General features: G+C 44.6%; 2 protein-coding genes across 8 annotated transcripts in view; one reads left to right on the top strand and one right to left on the bottom strand.

Annotated features, from left to right (window-relative positions):
• NGEF (neuronal guanine nucleotide exchange factor) overlaps positions 1 to 26,568 on the bottom strand; it is a 49,443-nt gene that overhangs the window by 16,554 nt on the left and 6,321 nt on the right. The window contains exons 2-7 of one of the 5 annotated variants that reach the window (XM_057429047.1): positions 24,566 to 24,624; positions 21,288 to 21,650; positions 17,633 to 17,747; positions 7,511 to 7,696; positions 7,301 to 7,401; positions 2,354 to 2,628 (exon numbers count right to left, since the gene is read on the bottom strand). In XM_057429047.1, the coding sequence (XP_057285030.1) occupies positions 2,354 to 2,628; positions 7,301 to 7,401; positions 7,511 to 7,696; positions 17,633 to 17,747; positions 21,288 to 21,546 (936 nt within the window). In that variant the 5' untranslated portion in view covers positions 21,547 to 21,650; positions 24,566 to 24,624. Of the gene's footprint in view, positions 1 to 2,353; positions 2,629 to 7,300; positions 7,402 to 7,510; positions 7,697 to 8,559; positions 8,576 to 8,792; positions 8,924 to 16,420; positions 16,486 to 17,632; positions 17,748 to 19,072; positions 19,721 to 21,287; positions 21,651 to 24,565; positions 24,625 to 26,568 lie in introns of those variants that run through there. The other 4 variants (XM_057429048.1, XM_057429049.1, XM_057429050.1 and 1 more) reach the window with 4 other exon arrangements.
• NEU2 (neuraminidase 2) overlaps positions 8,967 to 26,568 on the top strand; it is a 36,788-nt gene continuing 19,186 nt past the window's right edge. For all 3 annotated transcript variants that reach the window (XM_057429052.1, XM_057429054.1, XM_057429053.1), the window contains exons 1-2: positions 8,967 to 9,102; positions 12,430 to 12,564. In XM_057429052.1, the coding sequence (XP_057285035.1) occupies positions 12,500 to 12,564 (65 nt within the window). In that variant the 5' untranslated portion in view covers positions 8,967 to 9,102; positions 12,430 to 12,499. The remainder of the gene's footprint in view (positions 9,103 to 12,429; positions 12,565 to 26,568) is intronic.

Below are 26,568 nucleotides of genomic sequence, written 5' to 3'. Positions count from 1 at the left end.
CTTGTCAAGTTTCTTGTTTTGATGCTTGAAAAACACCTAGGTCTTGTTTTTTATCTTGTATTGATAACCTGCTCAGTCATTTTCTGTCATTGCCAAAATCAAGACCAGATTCCTCCTCTTGTTCTTGTCTTTAATTTTGAGGATTACTGCAGGTAAGGAACTTTTAATCTGACTGTTTAAGCCCTGCTCCATCACACCTATGGTGGGGTTCCCTTCCTCAGCTCTGAACAGGGGTGTTTGCTTCAATTTTTAGTTTGTGTGCCAGTATTCTTCCCTGTGGTCTAAATAATACTCTTATTCCACCTTTCCTGGCTGAAGAGCTGCAAGCTCTTCTGGTCCCTGTGTTTACCATAGGTTTGAGGATTACAGGGGTCAGAAAGGAATGATTTCTTACTTTAGACAGTTACTCCAGAATTTCTGCTGCTCAGAAATTACTTCTCAATTACTTCAGGTAAATTCCTCCAATTCTCCTTCATGAAGCTGAAAACTTTACGTTCACTTCATCAAGCCTTCATGTACAGCTCATATTGCTAATTCATATCCAACATAAGTACAGTTCCAGTACTGCAGGAGCAAGCAGTGCTCACATATAGCAAGGTTGAATTCAACCTTATCTCTTTAATTGCCTCGGAGACTTCTCCATCATTCCTAGTTTCCTGTCCTTCACTCTCCTCACAAAGCCAGTTCTCCACTTCATTCAATGTTCAGCCAATTTCACAGCTTTCTGGCTTTGAGCAATTTTATATTCTCTCACTGTGCTAATCCTAGAACAAATAGGAAGAAAATTTCAGCTCTGATAAACTAACATTGGTGGAAACAGCACTTCTTTAAGGCAGCAACGTCCCATCTCCATCTGCTTTATTTCTCTTGTTATTTAAGCAGAGAGAAGAAAATTCATCACACTTAGTGCTGGGGTTTAGCAGTGCAGAGATTTTTTCCTTAAAACACCCACAGGTAATGAACGTAACTCAACAGAAATTGCAGGTTTTGAAATCTCTAGTGCAAACTTTTAAGCAAATGTTTCTCTGTAAAAGACTCTTCATTTTGAAGCAGAAAGAAAAATAAAAGCTCATTATTTTTCAGATGCCAGACTGTGTTTGTAACGCTGGCAGTTAAAAGTACCCTGTTTTGCCAGGTATACAGAACACATCTGATATGAAAATAACCAGAGCAGAGGAAGATCATGGAAAAGCAACAAATCATTTCAGTCACCTTCAGACATAACCCTAACACACTAACAGCCTGTGCTTGCTGGCCCAAGCTACCCTATATAAACACCAATCCCTTCTACCAAGGGTGTAAGTAACACACCCCTGCAGTTCATAAGATAAGCCTTTCCAGTGTAACAGTGAAGTTATAATTTGGCCAGGACGAGGATGGCACTGTATAGACCCAGGATTCGTAAAGGTTGATTGTGCAAATTCAAGTAAGTTTAGGGGGAACTGCTCACACCCTGAGATGTTCCCCAGCGTTTGGGGTACAATCTCATGAGCCAGAGCTGAACAGACACACGGCAACAATGGTCTCACCATTGTTGAGAAGCAATCCTGGCACAGGGAGTACAGCAGGACCTGCAGGATAGAGCCCTTGAAGGCCAATTGCACACCACACACTAAACAAGGCTTGCTCATCTCCACTGCTGGCTGTACATTATCAAAGAGCACTCTCAGCCTCCACGCTGTCCAAAATAGCACTCAGTTGTAAGCTGTTGTGTGACTGATGTTTTCATTAATTATGGCAGCTGCCCCCCCCCCCCCTCTTCTTTCACTGTTGATACAGACCTATACATTAACAGTGTAGGACTCTTAAACAGTGATGCCACTGCACTGTATGGCTAAAATGCAAACATACCTGTCACTGGTTTTTACTGTTTTGCATAAGACTCCAAGTAACAACATTTAAAATTAAGGCAGTTCATCCATCTCTTCCCTTTCTGTTAATGCAATCATGTTTAAAACAGATTACAGTTAATAGTTGAAGTCTTCTAAGAGTTCTGGTGGAAAGTATGTATCCTGCTAGTAAGTAACTTCAGAAGAGGATTCATGTGCACTGGGAACCAAAAGCTGTATTGCAAGTGCCTCTTCATTATCCCTTTTCCTTTGTAAGTTGCTCCTAATGCTGAATCAGAAAAGGGAAAAGAAGTTCTTTTTTTTTTTTTTTTTTCTACAGAAACAACATCTGTAGTTTCAAGAAATGAGTGAGTGGTGTTAATGCAGAAGAGTACCCAGCAGGGGCAAGGCTTGTCTGTGACTCCTATGGGGCTTTTAATTTTTAAGTCTTGATCATTTGACTAATTTACTCTCACTCTTTTAAGCAGCAACCGAGTTAAAAAACATTCCACCTTCCCCGTTACCTCCTGCAGCTTGATCTCATCTGGCTGGAGAATGCTGAGGACCCCACTGCTCCGGATCTCGGGAAGATCCTGCCATAAGTTGAACCTGGAGTTGGAGTTCCTCAGCAAACTGATTTGTGGTGGAGCTTTGCTTTCAGGTGTACTGGTAGGTTCTGCTTCAGATGGGGTTTCCTCACTGGGTGAACTCTCCTCGGGGTCTGTCTGTGAATCCTGCAGTCGTCTGGTTTCAATTTCCTGGCGTGTAGATTTATCTCGATATTCCTGGTACAAGAGCCCTAGGAGGCAACATAATAGGTCTGAGAGGTTACAGCTGAACAAGAGTAGAAATGTATCATAGGCAAAGATAGTTGTTCTGCATCAATTGGTCTCAGCAGAGATGAGAGAGATCCCACCAGTGCTAAGCAGGAAAGCCAATTCCGGCATTCCTATTTCAGCCAGAAGTGGAAACTATAAATGGAAGGCCATTTCTAAATCTAAAGCGTTGTCAACAATCTGCTCTCATAAAACATTTAGTAACAGTCAGATGAATCCATGACCCATTGGAAGACATAAAACAAGTGGTTTGTTAGTTGCCAGGCTTTAAAAGGTTTCTTTCAAAACTCAACTTTCTTTGCAATATTATTATGTTACAAGTTACAGGTTGTTAGGTATGTGTAACTGTGTGCCTGGAAACCTAATACTGCATTCATTGAAACTACTTTCAAGGAGCAATCTGATGGCCCTGAAAATCCTTAAGGAGGAAAAACAGAGCTTCTGTTAAGGCATTGGACAGGTGAAGCATTGGGACAACAAGCCACAGTTACTAGCTTGTTTTGGTATTGACTTTGTGGTTAGCCTTGGATGTGTTGCTTAATAGTCTCCTGTGTTTTCTGTCTAAGTTTCTGTGATGATTGAAGATAGGAAATTAACATTCAAAAGGTACCCAAACGCTACAGCACTAAGGAAAAGGCTCTGATTTCACACCATCTTGTGGCACATCAATCACAAGATGCGTCTTCTGAGTTTCAGTTATAAATTTCAGGAGCAGACGATATTGCACAGGATTTGCCCCCACCCCTGATTCCAGCTGGCAGCATGGAAAGGGCAGGAATACTGAAATTCCTTGGCCATCCTGAGCAGATCCTCTGTCTCTCCTAGGGCTTTCTACTGTCCCACTTTTCTTTCTGGACCATCGGTAGGACCAGAATATTAATTGCTTGAATGTAAAATATCATTTAGAATATATGAAAAGACAAGAAAGCATAAGCCTGCTCTGAGTCACTCTCCTCACTCAAACTGAAGGAACACAATTTACATTATCTCCCTTGCTTTGTACTTAAATTGCGAAGTGTAACATGAATGAATAAAGAGAAAAGTTACTGATGTTAAAAAAAAAAAAAGGAAAAAGGCACAACATACATAATTTATTTTGGATCATTAGGGTTTAAAGTCTATCTGGTCCCATGCATTCATGATATTGGATCTCAGAAGCAGATCCCATGTGCAATAAGGTGAGAGGCAACTAGGACAGGAGTTTGTCTAGAGAGGGCAGAAATGTATATGCTACTGCCTGTTAAATCTCTGGACCGGTTTTCACAAGTCTCTGTGCCAGTCACTGTTAGAACTATATCAGAGGTATGCCTAGGGAAAAGCACAGGCACAGGGACATTGTTCCCACAGCCCGTGAGTGCATCCTGTTATCTGTTCTGCCTGGAAAGATGTTCAACACCAGATTAAAATAGCAATAAGGGTAGCTGTGCCTAGGAAACCATACAGGCTTCTGTTAGCTTCCTACATGATAACCAGAGAGAGGAGAGTTCCCCCCAAGTTCTGCATGCTGCTGCTACTTACATAATTTCTCTCTGTGTCAACTAGGCTTGTATGGTTTTCCAAAGCATTTCTGCCTGTTATTCAGCATCCATGAGGGTACCAAGGATGTAGAGGGGTGGAAAGGCTCCTTTGGGAACAGAGTGAAGAGCCTGCTGAATCAGACCTGCTTTTGGTGGCACTTACCTGTCTTTAAGTTCAGCCTGTGCTTGAAGGCTTTTGTGTGGTAGGGCACCGAATGCCTTCTTCACGCTAGACAGCAGGACAGGCTGGGAAGTACCACCCTGCAGCAGTATGGGCAGTGCTTTACTCAAGGGAAGGCATACTGGGAAACTGAATCATAATCTCTTTTACTCATATTGGAGATAATTATACTTGCATTGTCTGACTGCGCAGACATGTTGTGCTGGTGGGTCTGCCCTTCAAGTCAGAGGCAGTTAAGGATATTTTGTGTAAGGGGGATTTAATGTCCCTTGTGCAGATCTGTAAAGCAGCCCTTCAAAAAAGATCCTCAAGACAAACCTCCCCTTGCTTTTAAGGAAATAAAATCCAGGTGATGAAACTTGATTTTCCTTCCAGGTTCCCTGTCTGGCCAATCAAACAGATAAGACCTATGGAATCTTCAGTGGCAGGCAAAGGCAAATATGGACACGTGACTAAAGGCATCTACCACCAGAACTCATTTGGAAATGACAGCAAGGTAACTCATTTATGGGGGAACTGATGAGATATTAGCTGAAGCTCTACCACAGGCATATGGGGAGGAAGAAGAAAGCTGATACCCAGCAGAAAGATGAAAGACAGGTACGTGTTTAGGCAGAAGAAGGGTAGGCAGAAACGAAGAGGGTTGTACTAGCAAGGATAAAAGATATCTTGCTGTCTTGGGGTAAAAGGTCCATCCATGTGTTCGTAAAGAGGATACAATGGGTAGAAGCAAAGGCTCAGATGAGAAAGAGAAGGAGAGAAGCCATGCAAAATTCTATACTAGATGAAGCAGGAGATGGTCGTGGCACAAGATGGGTGGCATAACAGATGCAAGGTCAGGGAACAGGGTTTTGACTTGTTGAAAGGAGAGCAATACAACTGGGAACTGACAATGTGTAGAATGAAGCTGAGATCAGTAGTTGAATGTGACTCAGAAGCTCCAATGATTTAGTAAATGCTTACATTTAGTAAGTGAACAAGTGCAAAATGTCAGAGACGTGTAAAAGTTCCATTAATTGCTTAATGCCCCAACTATCCCTACTGTGACCTGGGTAGAGGTTAGCTATGTGGTCAGAGCACAGGTTTGGTGTCGCCTGTTGACATAAGTGGTTAAGGCTGATCTTCCTAAGGGGTGTTTACATAGTTTGTACAGTACATAACAGACTCTTCTGTTTGTGTTTATTCCATTTAATTTAGCTGTCACAGTCTCCCTTCCCAGCTCTCTCAAAAACTGTGAGGAAAATTGACAAACTAGTTACTAAATGTGGAAATGCCTGCCTTAGAGAGTTCGCAGTGCTCTTAAAGTGAATGCTATTACATTGAAAGCCATGTAAAATCTCAGGAGGTCCAGAGACGTTTTCTCTGAAATTCTCTGCTCCAGTTTCAAGCAAAAAGCCCATTAATGTCTCAAAAGCAAGAGAGAGGGAAGGGAGAGAGTGTGCTCCAGCCGTTTGAAATGACACCTCTTCTGGGCATTAGCATAGCAAACCCCATCTCCTCCACCAAGGTGCGACAGACCTACTTGCAGTTGCACTGACAAGTGCAGATCTATAACACGGCAGGCATCCCTCTGATACACACCACATAAAAATATACATGAATATAGCAACTGGATAGATTTGAAGTCCTGCTGGCTTAAGTATTTTTACCATGCCTCTTAATTAACTGACAACATATGCCACATCTGCCTTGGGAGATTAGTACTTACACAGCCACAAGCAAGCAACAGATCTGGCAACACTTACGTAAATTGCTCACCACTTTCCTCCAGAAGGCCTGCTGAACTCAGCTCTTTGGTCTTGACACTGTCAGGCTTCTGGTTTCACACCAGCCCCTTTCCCCAGCACTGTCCCACTGGCATCAGGTGCTCCAGGAATGAGCCCTGCCTGCCATGACCTGACACCAAACTGCAGAGACTGCATGAGGATCCTCCTTGTTCCTGGCAGAGAGGCTCACCTAACTGCTCATGAGATTTATCTACCTGATTTCCCCACACAAAGTGCTGCATTCCTGCCCTCTAGATTCAAGCATCTTGCAATTTAATTTCCTGAAATTGATCAGAACTGTTTAAAAATGAAGCTTCTCTATTCCCACCATAAAACCTGCCTCAGGATAGGGTTTCACATTGCAGTTGCCCAAATCTCTCTGGGGAATCTCACAATACCATATGGGAAACCAAGAAACAAGCTGTGAAAGTCCTCTCCACATCCCACAAGAAAAAAAATGAATTCAGAGATACCACAAGAGCAAAATCATAACCATCCTTTCCTCCACTGCCACCTGACACCCGCCACTCTCCTTTTATAAAGAGACTGCAAATGGTAAAATGACTTACTCCTCTGCTGCAAATGCTACCTTAGTGTATACAACTAATGTCCAACATGATGGTTGATCCTGTGCTTTAGACTTACACCTTTTTGAGTAGGCAGAATGAGATTTCAGCAGAAAGTTGGCTATAGCCTTAACAATTAACGACTACATAATTACAAAAAGTAATCATTATTTATGGATGGGGTAAAGTTGCTCAGCGACAGCATAAGATCTCATGTCAGGCAGCGTGAGAGCCTGCTGCCCCTAAAGACAGCAAAGAGTCACCGGTAAGGCGATGGTCATGATGTCTTACGCCAACAGTGAGGGACCAGGGAGAGAGAGTTGGGTTCCCACAACACAGTAGCCCTACCCCTGCCTGGGGCTGCCTCCTGCCACGTACCGCTCGGGTTCAGACCTGGGTCCCACTCGCTAAACTCTGAGGCTTTGGGGGTGTTTAAAGGGGATGGGACACGACGGCTCGGAGCTGGTGAGGGTCCCAACCCGCCGCGGCAGCACCTCTAGGGGCTGCTGTGCTGCCGCCAGCGCGGGCAGCGGGCAAAGCGGCGAAGTTGGAGAGCGCGGTTGGCCGCACACCCCGGCCGGGACCGCCGCTGGACGGCTCCTTACCGATGTGCTCGATGAGGTTTCTCCAGGAGTCGGCCGTCATGGGGTGGGCAGGCGGCGCCGTGGCTGCGGCGGGGCTCTCCTCAGCGGCCGCGGGGGGCTCCCTGTGGGAGGCAAAGGCACCCACCCTCAGGGGCAGCAGCGGGGCGCCCCGCTCCCGGCCGTGGCCCCTCGCACCCCTCCATGCCCCTCAGTCCCGCCCTCTCCGCTCACCTGCCGGGCTGTCCCGCAGAGCCGTCCTGGTCGAGGGCGCAGGCGGCGCTGAGGGCCGCGGCCAGCAGCTCCATGGCCGGCGGCGGCAGGTGGCTGCCGAGCAGCTCCGGCGGCGGCGGCGGCAGCGGCGCGGGGCTGGGGGAGCCCGGGCGGTTGCCACGGTAACGGGGGTAGGAAGGCAGCAGCCTGCGCGGGAGGGAGAGGGGAGCTGCGGCCTCCCCCGGGGCGCCCCCGCAGCACCCCGAGACCCTCTGAGCCCCCCGGATCCCCTCAGAGCATCCCCGGTCCCCTCGGACCCTCTCCGCAGACGCTCCCCCCGAAACCTCCTAAGAGCAGCCTCAAATCCTCTCAGAGCCTCCCCTCAGACCCCCCCATCAGCCAGACCCCCAGGGTCTCTCCACCCAGATCCCCTCAGAGCCTTCCCAAGCCTCCTCAGAACCACCATGGGGCTCTCCCCCTAAATCGCCACAGAGCTACCTCAGACCTTCCTCAGGTATTCCCATAGATTCTCTGCACACAGACCTCTCAAAATCCCCTCGGAGCCTTCCGTCGGGCTCCCACAAGCCACTCAGAACGCCATATCCCCTTGCAGCCCCTCTACTGCGTTCCTAGATCTCCTCCGAGAGCTCTTGCCACATCCCTGCAGAGCCCCCTCAGCCTTCCCCAAGTTCGAGACCTCTCCGAGCCCGTTAGAGTTCTTTAACCCAGCTCTCTCAGAGCTCCCTGCAGCCCCTTCGGAGCCCCCCCAAACTCAGCCATCGGAGCTCCCACCCGATCCCTCAGGCTTCCCACAGCCCCTCAGGTTCCGAGCCTCAAAAATCCTTTCCAAGCCCCTCAGGATCTCCCCGTCTCAGAGGCCCCGACCCCCCCGCAGCCCCATGCCCGGCACCGCTGCCCGCAGAGACCTTCTCAGCCCCCCACCTCTCCCTTCCAGCGCTCCAACGCAGGTCCCTCCTCCACCGGGAGGCTCACTCCCTCCTCCCCAAGGGCCCCCCCAAAAGGCGGTGATGCCTGCCCCAGGGCCCCCCCACCTTCACGGGCACCCCTACCTCCATCCCCCCTGCTCTCCTGAAGAGAGGCTTCTTCAGACGCAGGGAAGCCCCTTCTCCATCTCCCTCCCTCCCCTCCCCAGCAAGGCACCCTCCCCCAGCAAGCACCTACACCCGCCATCCCACCCTATGCACCAGTAAGGGCCTCAGCCCCCTCTGCTCCATGCACAGCCACCCCTCAGGGTTCTCCTCCCTCTGACCCAGGACATAGCGCTGCTCCCCATCCTCTGCACCTCTCTGCCTATGTGCACCGGCTTTGAGGGAGAAAAAGGAGTAGGAGAGGGGGTCTCTCCTGAACTGCTTCCAGATCTGGTGCATATGGTGCTTTTCTTCTCCAGGACTGAAACCCCGAGATGGAGGAATGTAACTGGGAAACTCAGCCTAATCCCTCCTGCTGGGAACTGCACCCCTGGTTACCCCACAGGAGTGACCGCTCTCCTCTTCTCCTCCTCCGGCAGGGCTTTGCACCCGCTCAGTCATCTCCCCCGTCTCCCCTTCCTTAGCGTTGCTACTTCCATAAGGATATATTGTCTCGTTTAAGTAGTAAGCGTCTCAGTACTCAATGATCTGTATCTGTCTTCGTTCAGGTAATTGTTTTTCCGCCTCAGGGGTAAATCCTCTTGAGCTCCAGACTACGGTTACACCCTTGGATCAGTTTGAGTGCTTGTGGACAGGTTGGGTGCAGCTCTTCCCTACACGTTAGTAACCCTCAGCTAAAAAAAAACCGTCATCTGCACCACGTTGCAATTGAGGAGTTAACAGCCAGAAATCGCTCAGCTATCCCCCGTGTTCTCTTGCTCCCTGTCGCATAAATAACTGTGTTTCTTTCTGTTCTTGGTAACATAATTTATGCACCAATACAAAACCTGTGTGTTGGTCTCTGTGTGTAATATGCTTTCCTTTTTTGTCATTTTTATATTGTATTTGCTAAATAGTACATCAGGATAGCTTCCAATCGGTACATGACTGTACATTCAGAAAAACTCCGTCAGCTTATGTGAACTAGATCTTGATCTGGCACAGCAGAGACCTCACTCCTTAAGTCATTAAGAGGCAGAACAGCAAAGAAAAACAGCTAGAAATGGTGAAGACTCAGAGAAAACTGTCAGTCCAGCCCCACACTGAGAAGTCGGAAGGGCCAAACAACGGATAGGAAAAATCAGAATGAGGTTGAGAGCTGTAGCTGTAGACAGCCTTTTGCACTTGAGAGGAGTAGGAAGAGAGCATGACAGCTGGGGCTGCATTGGGAAGATTGTCACCAGGTAGATGGTCAGTATGAGATGAACGTGAGTTATCAGACATTAAACACAGGGGCTATAGGGGGTTTGAGGAGACAAAGGTGCATTGTGGAAAAGATAAAGCACCAGAGACTATCTGAAGCTCTGCCTAGTGACTGACGTCATTTTTGGTGGCTTGCTGCCAGGGCAAAAATGTTGTCAAGGGTTTCAGTAAGTGGGTGGGATGCTAAAAAGCTTGTTTCTTAGAGAAGTGGAGCCTCCTTATCTTGAGTTCTGGAAAAGCATGGTGGCTGTTTACTATTTTCTGAAGGGAAGGACCAAGAGCAGCGGGGAGTTCTCCCTAGTTTGCAAAAGGAAGTCACTGCATAAGTTCTTGCTGACACTGCTGGAATTAATATTTATCTAAATGTAACTTCTGGGTGTATCTACTGAAAAAACAATCAGAAGTATGCTTTAGGAGTTTAACAGACTCTCACCCCTCTCATTTCTTCCCTCCCAAGGGTTAAATGTCTTGCAAGTTGAAATTTCTTTTTAGAAAAAGCATCTAGGTCATGGTGTGAAAAACATTCAGAAATAGAAAGCATCTTTCCAGGATCCCAAATTTGATAAGTTGATCCAAATTTGGTAATTTGATCCTGCCTGTCTTCCTTTTTACTTCACATTTTCCAAACTAATTTCACTTTTGGCCTGAGATGAAAACCCGAAAATATCACTAAAAGTAATGATGGTAATAAATACGTTGGAAGCTACGAAGAGGTGAGAGCACCAGCTGAGAGTGAAATGCCTCCTGTGGCCACGGGAGGCCACAGCTCGTATTTTTGTGTCGGAGATCTGTTCCACTGTGTAGAAATCAATGACTAATAGTCTAATTTTCCTTCCCTTAGAACTTTTCTCTTTTTTAACTGTAACTTGGTCTTTCTAAAATGTTGCTCTTTCTGCCTTTCCATGTTTATGCTCATACTTCATGTTGATACATGGGAGTATATCAACATGATACACTGTCCATAAGCCTGAGAAACACTTTTTCTCCCAAGAGAGGTGACAGATATTTAGCAAGAATGAGATATTTTTGTCCTACAAAAATTGTCAGGATTTTCTAAATCTTTCTTTTCTCTTTGGGGACAAACCAGAAAGCTTTCAGCATTCATAATGGAAAATGAAGGTGGGCAACCAAGTGATTCTCTCACAGTGGGTTTGTGGCTGGGATGTTCGTGCTGGGTGTGGAAGATCCAGGTCCAAGTCATGGCTGTGTCATTCTTTCCCACCCCACATGTTACTGCCTGTTCCAGGGTGGATCAGTCTCTCTTCCTGGAGCTGCTCTGCTTTCGCTGGTCACTGGAAAAGGTTCTTGAACCTGGTGAATGACTTATTCACCAGATACTACTTTAGGTCAGCTAATACCAGGCTATCTGTGCCAAGTAGAATAGCTCCAGTACAGCTGCCTCTTTCTTCCTCCCTACTTCCACAACTGATAGGACTGTGTGCAGTTTAAGCTGACCTAGCTGCTCAATTCCAGTCTTCACTTGGCTCCCTGAGGCAGATTTCTACCTCAGCTTCTATGCTAGCACTCATGCTCATCTCTTTCTCGATGAACAGGTTGGGGCAGCTACACTGGTGGAAAATGATTTTTTTTTTTTTTTTTTTTTTTGTAGAACTAGCTTTGTTGTGTCTGGATTGTCTCACTATGGAGCGAGTTCAAAGTGAGTGCCAGCATAGTGGAGGTGGCAGACATGCAGATGGATGGCAGGACATGGCAGTGCCACCTTGGATTGTTTTACACTGCTGTGGAGCTTCAGGCTCAAGCAGAAGTTCCTGCTCCATCTAATCTTAACCATCTGGGTAGGAGTTTGGAGGAGGTTTTCGTTTTTCTCTCTGTATCAACAACAAATTTGATACAGAGCCTAAAAAGCTTTCCTCCATATCATTAAAGTCAGTTAAATCTCATGATGGCAAATCAGTTTTCTGACCAAAATCCCTGTATTTCATCCTAAAAATTTCCTGTCTAGTTGTAGAGGAAGAAAAAGAATCTGACTTTATGTTTTACTAGAACCACATACACTCAAGCAACCAGTGAAAAATCCTATCCCAGAACCATACAAGTGCATTGTGCTCTTGTTGGTGACAGAAGTCATGCAGCTCCCTGACACACCAAAGCCCAGTTTTGTCTCAGGACTGCTTAGCATTCCCAAGCACACAGGCACTGGAACTAATCTGTGTGCTCTGGTGACATAGAGCATAACCATGATTCAGCTCTCTGTGGGCAAAGGAGAGCTGGTGTGAGTTTGCATATGTGCTGCAAAGAAGGGGTTCATGTGGTTGCACGCTGTTTCCAGATTCACTGCACTGCTGTTGGAAAAGACTAAATGTTGACTGACCTGGTCCATGGTTGCATTAAAAATGTGGTAATTGCTGTGAGTTTATAGTTAGTTTATTACAATTATCTCGTTTAAGTTGGGTTTGGGGGATTAATTAATTGTATTTTCAGGCATAGGAATTTGGAAAAATGATTAATTATTTGTATTAAGATTTTTTAATGTGTGTCTAAACTCCAAAGCAATCGTTAGAATAAAACTGTGCAAAGAGCTTGTCTTCAAATGATATTGAAATTCATTTTTTTAATGTTCTTTTACAGCAGCTTTTAGAAATTAGACCTCCTCTTCCAGAAACTAAAAAGAGAAGCAGCAGTCCAGGAGATCTTATTCATGAAAAATCCCCCAAATCCTTCCAGTCAGTGGGAGTTTCACACCAAGAAAGGCCACAAGATGAGGTAAGAAGCACTGTTTTAATCTGAGCTAACCAAATTTGTGGAGAAGTGTGAAGCCAGTAATAGATTTGAATAATGTTATACCTAGTCAAGGGTATTTTCATCCTTCAGGTTCATTCAGGTTCTCTCCGTTCATGTGTGGCTTTTAGCAGTGTTTTTGACAATGGGTGTGTCTGTGCAAGTTTTATTTCTGGGTTTTGACTTTTTAGTGGGAGATAAGTGGAACTCCTCATCCCTAATATTTTTAGATCCTAAAGGCCAAGAGCACATCTGTTCTCCTGAACGTCCTTCATCAAAATATCTTCATTATATCTGCTGCGGCTGGCAGCCATGCCAATAACTAAAAATGTGCAGAACTTCCTGTTATGAGATCCTTCTGTTTTGGTGCTTTGAACCTTTTGATGCTACATTTTTATTTACTGTGACCATCTTCCACAGACACGCTGTTTTTTTATTTATTGAAAACAATTATCAATTTCTTAAGCTTAAGAATAAAGTATTGAATTCCTATTAAAGGAAAACAGAAAACCTATCCTTAGGAAGCCTTGGTTTCTGTTGATATACGAGTTGAAATTTGTGAGGGCTTCATCTTTGCCATACTTATGAAAATCCATAGGAATTAATAGGCCCTTTTCCACTCTCTGTAATACACACAAATGTTAGACTTAGATTTTAGCATCTAAAATCCGTGAGCTGCTGCCCATGGAGAGAACACATGCCCTGCTCAGAGCTAAGAGAAACAATTGTGATATTGCAGCTACAAACTCTGCCTGGTCCAATTCTAGACACTGTGAATAAAGGCTGTTTCTGCTGTAACCTCAGTGATGCTTGTGCTGGGTCTCAGCATCATGGTGAGAAAACTACTTGATTGAAGAGCAGAGGGGGCAATATTCAAGTATGCAGGGGGAAAGGTCTACTTTTGGACCAGGAAACTGCTATAAAAAAAAGGAACTCACCCACACCTGGGTGCTTTAGGAAACAAAGAGTTGGAAAAGGCTGTAAAATGGAGCACTGGGGCTAGGAGGAGGGGTGGGAGACTAGGTTTGTATGAGAATTCAAAAGGTGAGGGGCCTGGGGCATGGTAGGATGCTGAGGTATGAGCTGCAGGAGGGAAGAGAGAGGAATAATATGTCTGGGAAATAGTAGGCTGAGGAAATTGTCAGGAATTACAAGTTGAAGCTGACAGAAAAAAGGTGAATTAAAGGAGTGAAGCAGAGAGATTGGTTGAGGACCTGAGGGTCAGGGTATAACCAGATGAAGTGGATCACACTGGGAGAGCAGGAGGGCAAAACCTAGAGCTTGCTGGGTAAGGAAACCATGACTGGGCTGAAAAACCTGGCAAGCAGAGACTGGGTAGAGTAAGTGGGCAGACTGGGATTGGGATCTCCATTGGCTGCATGCTGGAAGGATACCTAATCAGACTTGTGTATGTTATTGCTTACTTCTCTATATGATCCTGTGAAATATGAGATGTTGACAGTATAAACAGTGGCTATTTTTACTGAAAATTTAGAAGTTTTTAAAATTATTCTCCCCGCAAATACTGTTGCTCTTAGACTTTTCAAGGTTCAGATTGTACAAGAAGAGGGATAAAAAATTATCTATCTGTCTATCTATAGCGATCTATCTATCTGTCTGCTTACCCACCTACCTACCTGCCTACCTATCTCTAAAAGAGCAAAAATTGTTGTACTTTGAGAAAATACAAAGGTTTGGTCAACGTGTTTGCACCAGCTGTTCCTGACTTCACCACTTGCAAACTGATCACTGCTGGCAGCATAGAGAAGAGATAACTGTAAGCAATTTATTTCGTAAATAGAAAGAAAGTGCTCGAGTATGGTATAGGACCTTTTGCAATACAGGTTCCAGCCTCTCCAGAGGCTTCCTTGCTTTCCTGGTTAAACCACGCTATAACCAGTGCCCTCTGCTGCCTAGGACAGTGTTGAGCTAAGAGATGCTAACTCAAAATTTGCACAGGCACCCTTCAGAGTGCTGTTTTACATGCATACTGTTTCTTTCTAATATACGTGTTTGCATAAATTCAATGAAGTTAGATTCCCTTTTGCTGCTGAAGGTGACTATTTGTATTCACTGTTGTAGTACTTCTATTCTTTGAACTCAGATCTAACACAATCAAATGATTTTTAGATGATCTTTGTTTCTCTGAATTGGAGGGTTTGTAACCAGCCTAAAGAAATGGTTTGCTCTGCACCAGTAGACTGATCACCTTGCAGTGAGCTTGGCAACATGAAATTTCTCACTGAATTTCTCTTCTGCTGTTTCTAGTGGCCCATAATAAAGACATATCATTTTTTGAATGTGACTCAGTGGGAAATGGAAGGTAAATAAGACAGTCATGCTGCCAAAACATCCGTATTCTATTAGAAATGAAGAGAAGGCAACATCCTATTAGCTGGTAATATAGGGTAGACACTGATTAGTGAATCTCCTTTCTAGGGTTTGAAATGACTAATTTCTTAGTCTCTGTGGGAGCTGCTTTCAGCTGAGGCAGTTGTGGAGGGACACTCCAGGTGAGTGTTTTTCTGTGATGCCTTTCCATGGTCTCAGTCTACACAACTGCTGCCTCTGTGAAGCTGGAAGGACTCATCACAGAGGGAAAGAGCAGCTTTAGCTTTTATTTTAGTCCAGTTCCTTCAAGGTCTATGGCTCTGGTTACTCTGAAAAACAGCAGTTGTGCTGGAAGATCAGCCCTGAAATATTCAGGGTGAATCAGTTGAGTTGTTGGAAAGTGGCTTGTCATGTGGAGGGCTTGGGTCTTTGTATGATTTGAAAGACTGGGATGGAGCCATGGGATGTTGTGGAGAAAACTTGAGAGTGGTCAAGGGGGAGCTGACAGTTGCACAGAAGAAAGATCATGGGGAAAAAAAAAGTGCTTTGAGAATAGTTAGGCATAAAAATGCTCATAAGAAGTATCTTACAAAGGGCATATGGGAGATTCTGGAACACCAGCAGTAATGTTTGAGGTCATTCTAATGTTTTCAGACATCATTGTTCTGAGATCAGTGAACTACCTGACTATTCTCAGAGTTTTGAATAGCACATAGATTCAAGTCACTGGTGGATTTGAAGGCACCTGTGGTGCTTTTTCTTAATCAGAGTGTATCAATCTGTATCACATCTACGCACAGTGCAGATAATGATGCCTTTTCCTGAGCTGTTTACTACATTGCCCTGCTGTGTTTACTTCCTTTTCTAAATTATGCAGCATGGCGATATGTGAAGTGACATCCTTATCAGTGAAGAACCCATTTGTGTTAAACTTGCTGTTTATCTTCATGCAAGGAGAAGGGATTGTGCCCAAACATTTATATAGTTGGTGTGAGACACTGCTGAATGTGAAGAGATGCAGCAGTGATGCCCCATTTGCCCTCAGGATTGTGGTGATTCACTCCTGAGAACCCCAGTGCTAGTCAAAAGTGCCTATATGTCCTTTTTGTAGAACTGCTAGCTTCTACTTTCAGCAGAATGCTCTTGGCTGACAGGTACCAGTTTTACTCTTCCAGAGAGAGATTAAATGAGTTTCTTAAGACCGGTGGTAGTATTTTAGGTGTCTTATCTGCACGATGGTTTCTTTTCTCTATAGAAGGGGGAGCATAGTGATTACTGCAAATAATGGCAATATCCTTAGGCTCCTGCAGGCTTTTCACAATGCAGATTCCTAGTGGTTCTCTTATAAATTACAGCTGGTCTTTTGGAGAAGGGAAGAAGAGGAATGGGCTCAGTTTAAGCTGGGACTCCAGACTCATTTCCTGTCAAATTTTCTTGCTTGCTTTAAAGAGATGCTGTCACTCAGCAGCATTGCCTGCTTTGGCAGACACGATTTAGAACATGTACTGACCTGTCAAGCTCTGTGCACAGCAGCATCTTTGACTCCCAGCACAGGCTCATTGTTCCCAGCTCCAGAGAGAATCAGATTTTGCACGTTTCAGTTCTGCCTAAGTGGTGATGTCAGGATGTCAGAGGCTGACAGTGATGATTGTGCCACAAGGAGAGGAAGACAGATGGGTTTGACATTGCAGCAGACTATAACTGTCTAATTTCATTTGCTCAGTTTAACGCCAAAGGCAATCAGCTTTAGCCAGGGCAATTAATTCATTTCAATCCAACTTGGTAGTTTGGCTAAAACTATTTTACTGAAGTCCTCTCCATAAGGAAAGGTGAATTACACCAACACAGCTGGGCTCAGCAATTAGGACCACACAGTACAGCATTAGAGGGCAAGTGTTTAGCACTTCCATCTTGAACTTCTACAGTACAAATAGGGGACTATCTCGCAGTTATACACACAAGAGGAGGAGCTGGGAGGGAGTTTGGGAGAATACATTATTAGTTTGAAAATGTAAGACTTTGTAGCTGCTCCTCTCTCTGCCTGGCTGCAGTGGCAGAAGAGCAGGGATGAGGGTAAATATATATGGGATTATGTACATTTACGGGCCCTTTGCTGGACCTAGGTCGTTGAGGGATTTAAGGCAAAAAGGGCTATCGCACTGAAAGCCTCTGTTGCCTGTCAGTTCTTCAAAGTAAGCAGCTAACAGAAACTCAGAATACTTTAGAAAACATCTTTGTAGCTATTTCTTCAGCTATAAAATCCTGTTTTCTTATGTGGGGTTGTATAACAGGCTTCAGGTGAGCCCTCTGGGAAGACCAAGAATGGGATCAACCTTATGTTCAGATGTTCCATAAGAAAATGCTTCCAGGCTCTCCTTATTCTCTCAACAAATTTCTGAAGGCAGTTTGTCTGCTTTGCTTATACCACTGGGTGATCCTACATCACATTCCCTTTTTTTCCATCTTCCCCACTGTCTTCTTGTTCCCTCTTTTTCCTTCACTGTCTTCTCCAAACTTATACTGATGAGACCTTTTATACCATGATGCTACTACTATGTAATATATATCATTAAGACTGAAACCAGCAAGGAGAGAAGGCATGGATCAGAGCTATAACTTAGTCCAGCTGTCCTTCCCAGAACCAGCATTCTTGCTCCGACTCCACTCTGACTATATTCTTCAGTGGAAGCACCGTGAATACCCTGTGTGTGCACTTCCTTACCTTTGGAGCCACAGTTCATCTAATGTTGTCTTATCAGAGTCTGCTGGAGATGGCGATCCCTTATGAGATAGGACGTTCACAGGCTTTGTGATGGGCTCATTATTTTTGAGTGAACCTGTGATATAAGAGAAACCCAAGAGGGTGTTAAAACAGTCATTTTCTTAAGGGTCATCTTTAGTTCTACTAGAAGTAGTGGCTTGCTTACATCAAAGGCAACAGGAAGACCACAGCCACAAAGACAGCTATATTTTAGCTTGGATTTTCAAACAAGATTGAAGTGTCATCAATTTGCACAGTACAGAATTGTACAGCCTTTGTCAGAGATGCAAATGCAGTTGAGGTGAAGATATATATACATTATCAGTTCATATCAGTGCAAGTAGCACTTTCACCACTGAAAACTGGTGGTGAATGTTGGGTCCCAACATTTTTGGTACATTTCCCAGTGATTTTGATGCAATTCTTTAAGCAGAAGAGGTTTAGCTGTGTGTGCCTGTGCATGCCAATACTTGGTTCCCAAAGTTGTTATTGCTCTGCTTTCATGCACACAGTAGATATTCAGTTTACTGCTTAAGTCAAGGCTAGATTTGGGTGAGGCAGGAGCTTTACTTTTAATTGCTTCTTCAATTTCCCTCAGATGAACCTCTGATCCTTTCACAGGGAGCCAAAGTTTTATTAAGTCCATGGCTTACTACTGCAGTAGTTGGCAGGAGACGGTGCATCTCACTTTTCAAATGAAACCTCCTGTTGTCTGAGGCTTGTTGATAAATGGCCTTGTTGGTTTTTAGTAGAAATATTTTGGTTTAAATCATAATTCTGTTTGCATTTCAAACTGGTGACAGCACAGGCAGTTCAATGCTCTGACTGAAGCTTTTCTGACTGAAGGTTTCTGATGCACTCTCTTAATCAGTGCTATGGACTTTTGAAGGGAAATGGTGAAATCCAGACATTTAAAACTCCCTAAAACAGTGCCAAGGGCTTATGAAATGCTGTTTGAGTTATTCTCTTTGCTTTTTGAATAATTTAAACACTTTATCCTTCTGTCAGAGGAGATTGCTAAAAAAAAAACAAACTCTTTTTCAGTTAAAGGAAAACATCTATTATGTTTTACAGCTCCTAGGCTATAAGCCAAAGCTAGGCTGGTGCAAAGGGTGCCTATATAAAAGCCTTTCTCTGTGCTGGATTTACATTCTTTTAAATTAATTTTTGTGCTCTCATTTCTTGAGTCTTTATTTTTCCCATTTTGCATCCTACTCTGTATTTTCCCCTGTATCTTTCCCTTTCTTCCTTTCTTCTTTCTTTCTTTCTTTCTTTCCTTCTTTCCTCCCCCCTCCCAGTCATTCCCTAGCAGAAATGAGAACAGGTTAACATTTGAGCTTGAGTCAGTCTCTTGGATAGCTGCTGTTCAAATGGGTTTGAAGTCAAGATAAAAGAGCTCACCCATCCCTTGCTTCCATGCACGTCAGCAAATCTGTCAGAAGATGTTTCTGCTACAAATGAGGCTGGTGTAGAAGCACTCGCTGTCCGGTTTCAGGGAGAGGGGATGGAATCAGTTAAGTAGAGGGAGAGGGCAGAAGAGCTGCTTACACAATCCTAGCTGAATTTAAAAGATAGAGCTCTGAGCTGGACTTGCTACAGTCATACTGGAGAAAGAGCTATTGCTCCTAGCCCAGGTCTTGCTGTATGGGCTGGAAAAAAAGAAATGTTCTCAGTGTGTCTTGCTGAACAATTGCAGATATGGAAGAAAAAGCCCTGTTTGGAACAGATCCTGTTTCAAGCAGTGGTAACAGGGAGGGGCGTGTGGAAGACAAGTGCAGGTCAGCTTCTGTGGATGCTCAAATGACTTGCTAAGAGAGAAGCCCTTCTTTTTGCTTGTCCTTCCTCAATGACACTGTCTAGACAGAAGGGATGTCCTCCTGTGCTGTTGTCCTGATGCCGTGATGCTGCAGATGTGTGAAGAAGGTCTGTCCTCCCATGCTGGTCCTCCTGCAGTGGCACCAGCAGGTAACAGGAGTGAGGGTCTTCTCAGCAGTGGTCTGGATGCTGTGATGCTGAGGGAGCAGGAGAGAGGGCAAGTCCCTTCTGTGCGTGCTGTGCAGCAGTGCTCTGGGGAGGTGGTGAGAGGAGGGCTCTGCTCTGGTCCTGCTGCTGCACTGGCAGGGTGGAGAGCAGCTCTGCTCTGGCACAGGCAATGCTCAGTTTATCCACAAACCTCATTGCAACGGTACGAGAATATTAAACAGGAGCTCTTTGCTCTGCTGCTGTCTGCTTGGAAACTTTGAGAAAGGAGGGAACTTCCCTTCTGTCCATGCCACAGGGTTGAATGGGCCTTTATATTGCTGAAATAGCGTGGCTCCCTTGGCAAGGCAGGCAGGAGACACCTATTTTCTTGGGGATATTTCCCAGACCTCCTTTATTTTGGGCTAGAGGATGTCTATTCTCATAGAGAACTTGGTCTGCTTTCAGGGGCTGAAGCACTGTGTTTTGCTACTGCACAACAAAGCAACAGCTTTCATAGGCTTGCATAGCACTCAAACATCACAGAATCATAGAATAGTTGGGGTTGGAAAGGACCTTAAGAACATCAAATTCCAACCCCTCCTGCCATGAGCAGGAGTAGTGTTGTATCATTTTGACTCATGCAGCTAGCCAAAGTTCAGAGTCCAGTGCACTGTTTCTGTTAGATTATAATCTGAAGCTAGGATAGGTGTCTTTGCTGCAATTCCTTTTAATTACAAGGAGTTCTAAAATTCAGTTTCTCTGAACAGCTGTTGGATGAAGGGCACTTTCTGCTTTCACAGTTCCAGGTCTCTATCATCTAGCATTTAAATTAAAACCGCTTCCAGTTTTCTCTTGCAGCCCTGTTTCCAGTACTTCTGAGTGTGTTCCAATAACTCCTTTCTGGGGTCACTCTTCAGCTCTCATCACTCTTGTTTCTTTCACAGACAAGGCACCAGCTCAGTGAACACCCGGTTTTGCAGTCATGCTCTGTTCAGACTCAGAGAAAGCAAACTCATTCCATTTCTGCTGAAGCCATGACTGAGTGCATGTATGTTCTGGATGGTGTTCCTGTTAATTCAGCCTCCCAGTTCAAAGGGAGCTTAGGTGTTTATTACAGCTGTATGCAATTCAAGGTGGCAGCAACTGTATTTTCAGGGAAGTCTTGCTCCCCTCTCACAGAGGTCCATTGCAATTTTCAGAGGCTTGGTCCGTCAATGTACTGAGCTGGTTTTGCTGACTGTTTCCTTGCCAGCTTCTTCTTTGTATGCGGTTACTTCTATAGATCTCACTGCTTTTGAATATATGTCCTTTCTGCTAACGAAAGAAGTATCTACTTCATTGACAGGTTCATGTTTCTCCCTGTTTAGATAATTTTTCTCTTAGAGAGTAGAGAGATGGCAAAGCAGAGCCCCACATTTAGATTCTCTGCCATGAAGCATGTTTAAGCATCCAACCATTTTGCATTACCAAGCTGAGCAAAGAAGGATGGCACCTCTGTGCCAGCTGTGTCATAAGACAGGGGTGTTCTGTAATGTGAATGTGCTGATTGGTGACCTGCTTTTAACCTCCCTGTCCCCTTTCTAATCTCATCAACTCCTATAGTTCCTAATCTCACTGGAAAAGGGAGCATTATGCTGTTTGGGTCAGCACTCACCTGTAGCATGCCCCGTGTGCACTGCTTCTCTTAAAGTCCTTTTCTCTCTACTTGGCAGCCTCATGGAGCGGTAGTACCTGGAGTTTCTTTGAATGGCAATGTAATGTGTGTTCCTCTCGTGGGTCATGGGGTTAGCATCTTCTGAGTCTTCCTCACCTTCAGAGACTGAATCTGATTCTCTCAGTACCTGCTGAGAAAGGTCCTCCCAGAGCCCACAGAAGGACAGCCTGTGTGAGGCTTCTCTCCCATGCCCATCCATGGCTTCCAGATCTTGTCTCTATGGCAACTGAGAGGATGGATCAGCAGCAGGGCGACAGAAGACAGGTAGCCTCCACAACTCCATCATCTTTATCTGAATTAGAGCTAGAGACAGACAAAACACACCAAAATAGGAAAAGAGAGGAAAAATTTCTGGTTAGTTCAGAGGCTGTAGTGAATGATCTTGTTCGGATAACGGATTTCCCAGGACTTTTTGTCTGAGCAGTCTGAGATCATCACCTTATAAGCCTTATTACAACATCCTGAATGTTGCTTTAACATGCTTATGATTGTCTTGCCATGATACATTGTAGTGCTATAGTTGTTACTGGAAAAGTGTCCTATTTGACGACTGCTCCCTTTGTCATTTGTGAGGAGTAGACTGGTTTTCAGTGGATACAAGTAATGGCCATGTTCTTTTTTATGAGGGTGAAGATGTTACAGAATAGCAAGTAAAAGCTGAAGAGAAAGCTCTGTGAGTCAGTCTATTATCTGTGTACTTCTCCCTACAGTAGAAGTAAAATGCATTTTACAGGTCTGGTGCCTTCTAACATTTATTAACAACACTCCTGCGGTGCAGATAAGTGAAATAAAATCTGTAACTATTGATAAGTGAAGGTAGGAGAGACAAAATTATGTAGTATGGAGAGTGCAGAGACCTGATTTTGGTTCCCAGAATTGCCCTCAAATGCTGATATACCCCCTCAGTGGCACAAAGACTTCAGCACAGGTGTCCCACTACTCTGCTTGCTTGTCAGTACATGGACTATGCAGAGTACTTCTAAGCATTTTTAGGGGCCAAATCACTATGACAGCAGCATTTGATCCTTCAGCCTTTGCAAGACTGGGTAAAATGTGAACTGATTACTTAAGCATTCACTGCTGGCTTTGTCTCATTGAATTCTCATAGCTGTCAAAGCCTTTCTAAGTAAGTAACGTGATTTTGTGATTGATGGGGCTATCATGAATAGGAGAAAGAGATGCTGTATAGGAAATGTGAATATAAAAATGACAGCTCACTGAGAAGGGCATAAAATGGTGCTATGGATTAGTCATTAGTTGCTGTTTTGAGAATCTATATGTATCACTGGTTTGTTACTGGTTGAGTATATTCAAGAAGTATGAAGTATATCCTCCTCTAGAAGGTACGTGTCTCAATTTTTATTGTGGGTCTTCTGCAGTCTCTATGAAGCCATGTGTGCCACAAACCTTTCTCCTGCCTGCCCCCAGGGTCATTCCACAGCTGATCCTGGGACATCAGGGGCAGCTGGGACATCATCTTTGAATTCTCTGGTTCCTAAAATTTCTGAGTGTCCTACGTTTTATCCTCATAAAAAGGAGGGTCACTACCTGAAATCATGCACTGGGCTTGAGTTGTTCTGCTTCCTGGCTTTACAGATGAGAAAGTCTGCTTTCTCCTTTCATAACCTGAACCACAGCATGCAGCTCATAGCTGCTAAATTTGGATCCTGACTTCAGTTCTGCCAAGACTTTTGGATTGTTTGGAATTGGTGGCTGCTCTGGGGCTGTTTCCAGTGTTACTGGAACTGTGTGAAGGACCCGTTTGTTGGTTGTGGTGTTAAGTTTGGTTTGTAAATCACTCTGAGGTATAGGGATTCACCAAGTCTGTTTCTGTGGCTCAGTGGTACAGCTAAATAAAAACAGCTGCTGTTGGAGTGGTTTGAAAAGAAAGAGGCTATTTTTTTTTTCCTGTGCCTTTCTTACTGTCCAAGACTAAATCCCCAAAGGCTTGATCCTTGCAACTGTGATGGAAGCATTTTTGTTAGACCACAAGTAATATTGCACCTATAATCCTTCCTAACCCTAAACTCTAACAATCCCTTATTTTTTATTTCTCTTCTGTTTTATGAACATCAAGGAGATGAACCTGCAGCAATCTCCTCTACATCAAAGTTCCTACATGCTTCAGGTAGCCACCCCTTGGCCATGTTACTCAGCCGGGGGCAGAAACCTGTCTCTTTGATGGCCTTTGCAATGCCCACATAGTTTGCAATGCTTAGCAAGTTGCTGCTGGTGTTCTCTTGAAAAAAAAAAAAGAGTAAAAGTTTTTACAGGAGCTGCTCACAAGTCAGGAGCAATTTCAAACCATGTAAATCTCCAAAGGAATCATTAGGCAAATAGATAGGTGCTTGCGTGTGTGTGTGGGAGTGTATGCATGCATGGAGAAGGCTGTTTTCCCCTTACACTTAACCTGGTGAATATGAAAGTATATGGATGTAATTGTTGAGCTTTTACAAAGATACTTGGTAGCAAAGGAGCCTCCTGCATGGCCAAGTGAAACTCACTCAGCTGGGCTGCCTGAAGACCTAACCAGCTACGTCCCAAGTAGCCCCATCAAACCAGGGTAGTTATCTTTGCCAGATACACCTTTTTGGTCCATGAGAGGAATGAGGGGTGCCTATCCTGAACAGTTAGCTTGCTGTCAGGCTACCCAGCAGTTGTTGACAAACAAGATGTTTGACCAGAAGTGAATATAGCAATGGATAAGAGAAAGACTTACATGTTTTCTAGGAGAGGCAGGGATGAGAGGGCACTTGTTTATTGTGGTGGCTATAAACAATAGATATGGGGTTTTACTTTCTTCAGTGAGGAGTTCAAGAACAGAACGTGTTTTTGAAGGCAGTGCTTCTGCTTCCAAAATCAATTTTGGATTCTTAAGAAATTATTGAGAAACAATTTATTGATATGCCAGTCAAATAGTCACGGCTTTTGCAGTTCCTTTAGGTGTACTAAAAAGTAGGGGTGAGATTAAAGGATACATTCAAATTTAGTATTATGTTATTCTGGTAGCAGTCAAGCTAATCAGTGACAGAGAATGAGTAAGTGAAGGTGTGGATGTAGCTATCCCTGTCTGAGTGTTTGTACTGAATTTCTGAAGCAGGTATTCACCTCTGACAGTCACAGGTAGGTGAGTGTCAGGTCTTGCGTCAGGAGTAGCCTATCCCAAGTGTATTCATTTGGCATCTTGAGATCACATGTCTTGCTGCAGCTACACCTACCTGAATGTGCTTTGCAGGCAAACATACTTTCTGTAGTTCAAGGATACCAAGGTAGCAGTCTGTAGGGAAGAAGAGAAACAGGACAACAGTTTAAACCAGCAAATGATGCTCATGCAGCAGCATTAGAGATACACATTTTGACTCACATAATACAGCCACCAGGAATTTGACTGTATGGAAATTTTACTTGCCAATTTAAAACAAAAAATGGCATTTACCAGTAAATACCATGAATTTGTGCAAAATCAGTTGAACTTGGGGAGCCCAAATATCTCCAAGCAACACAGCAAGAAGTGGGGTGCAGTTTATGGCAGGTTTTCCATGGCTTCTGGTTGGACTTGATGATCTTAAAGGTCTTTCCCAACCTAGCTGATTCTGTGATTCTGTATTAGGTAAAATGCTAATCAAAATTGTACTGAGGACTGAGGTTCCTAGAGCAGTGTGGACCTTGGCATGTGGATGTGCTGGGAAATTGACTGCTGCTGCTTGTGGGAGGGTGGGATTGGATATGTTTGCAAGGCGCATGCTCTGGCTGTAGAGGCCAATGAGCTAACTGCTGGTCCATGCTCTACAAAGAGATGAGCTGAGGGGGATTCAAAGGGTAACAGCTGTATGAAAAGGGCAACTCCTTTTAATCAGTTAGATTTAATCATGATAATCATAATCTACGACCTCATGGCAGCCTTCCAATATCTGAAGGAGGCCTACAAGGATGCTGGAGAGGGGCTCTTCATCAGGGACTGTAGTGATAGGACAAGGGGTGATGGGTTCAAACTTAAACAGGGGAAGTTCAGGTTAGATATAACAAAGAAGTTCTTTACTGTAAGGGTGGTGAGGTGCTGGAATGAGTTGCCCAAGGAAGTTGTGAATGGTCCATCCCTGGCAGTGTTCAAGGCCAGGTTGGACAGAGCCTTGAGTGTCATGGTTTAGTGTGAGGTGTCCCTGTCCATGGCAGGGGGGTTGGAACTAGGTGATCTTAAGGTCCTTTCCAACCCCAACTATTTTATGATTCTATTAGGATTATTTAGTAGCAGAAGCTGAGATTGCAGCTGTGTAGGCCTGCAGGTATTTCAGACAGGCTCAGTCTGCTCTGGGAATGAGGAGCAAGAGGCTGATCTAGCTCTGGTAGATCATCTCTCCCTGTTTGCTCACCCCTCAGCGTGCCAGTGGACGCAGCTGTGTGAACTGGTGTAGAGGCAGACTGTGTGGTCTGTCACTGGTACAGCCCCAGTGGGCACTGGTGGCAGAGGGAGGTGCTATGTGCTGGCAGCCCTGGGAAGTCAGACTGGCTGCCTTGGCTGCTGCTGTAACAAGGAGGGGTGCAAGCAGTGCACTGTGAAGAGCCACCTCATTTCCCCACCAAACCTGCTGCTCCACAAGCTGAGTCCTCTCCTGGCAGCAGTTTTCTAAGAGTCCAGCACAGCAGAGCAGCCAAATGGATCACAGCTGCTTTGCTGCCCCTGGTAATTTGCTGCCCTGAGTAATGGGCTATTTTGTTGTGCCTGGTGCTGGCCTTGAGCTGACAGCTTCTGTCTCTGGGAGGTTTTCTTCTGCACCCTCTCTTCCACCACCACCAGGCAATTGTTTGTGTGGGACTTAGCTGGCTCCCTGCACTCAGTCTTCCCTGTGATAGAAGAGGTGTAGTAGAAAGAGACTAGTTGCTCTGCTTGCTGGTCGATCTAGTGCTTCATTCACATCCTAATTCCCCTTTAAAATGGGGAAGTGTATTGTCTGATCAAGAAGTGTTAAGTACTGTAGTAAGAAAGCATATGCTTAAAGAATGCTAAATGATTTTGAAATGAAAAATGCTCTATTTGCCAGTGTTATATAATGCTGTTGCCTAGTCTGAAAGGGTAATGAAGATTGCTTGATTAATATAACAGCCAGGCTCAAACCTCAAGCTATGCAACTCGGGGATATTTCAAAGCAGAAAATAACAGGTATGAATACAACTTGACTGTATGGTTCTTCTATACAGATGCATACAGTCACAGAAGATTAGC

The sequence above is a fragment of the Pezoporus wallicus genome, unplaced genomic scaffold (assembly GCF_028554395.1).
Source record: "Pezoporus wallicus isolate ANWC-B61680 ecotype Strahan unplaced genomic scaffold, APGP_CSIRO_Pwel_v1 contig_593, whole genome shotgun sequence".
Classification (NCBI taxonomy): domain Eukaryota; kingdom Metazoa; phylum Chordata; class Aves; order Psittaciformes; family Psittacidae; genus Pezoporus; species Pezoporus wallicus.
This window is presented reverse-complemented; position numbering and strand designations above follow the sequence as displayed.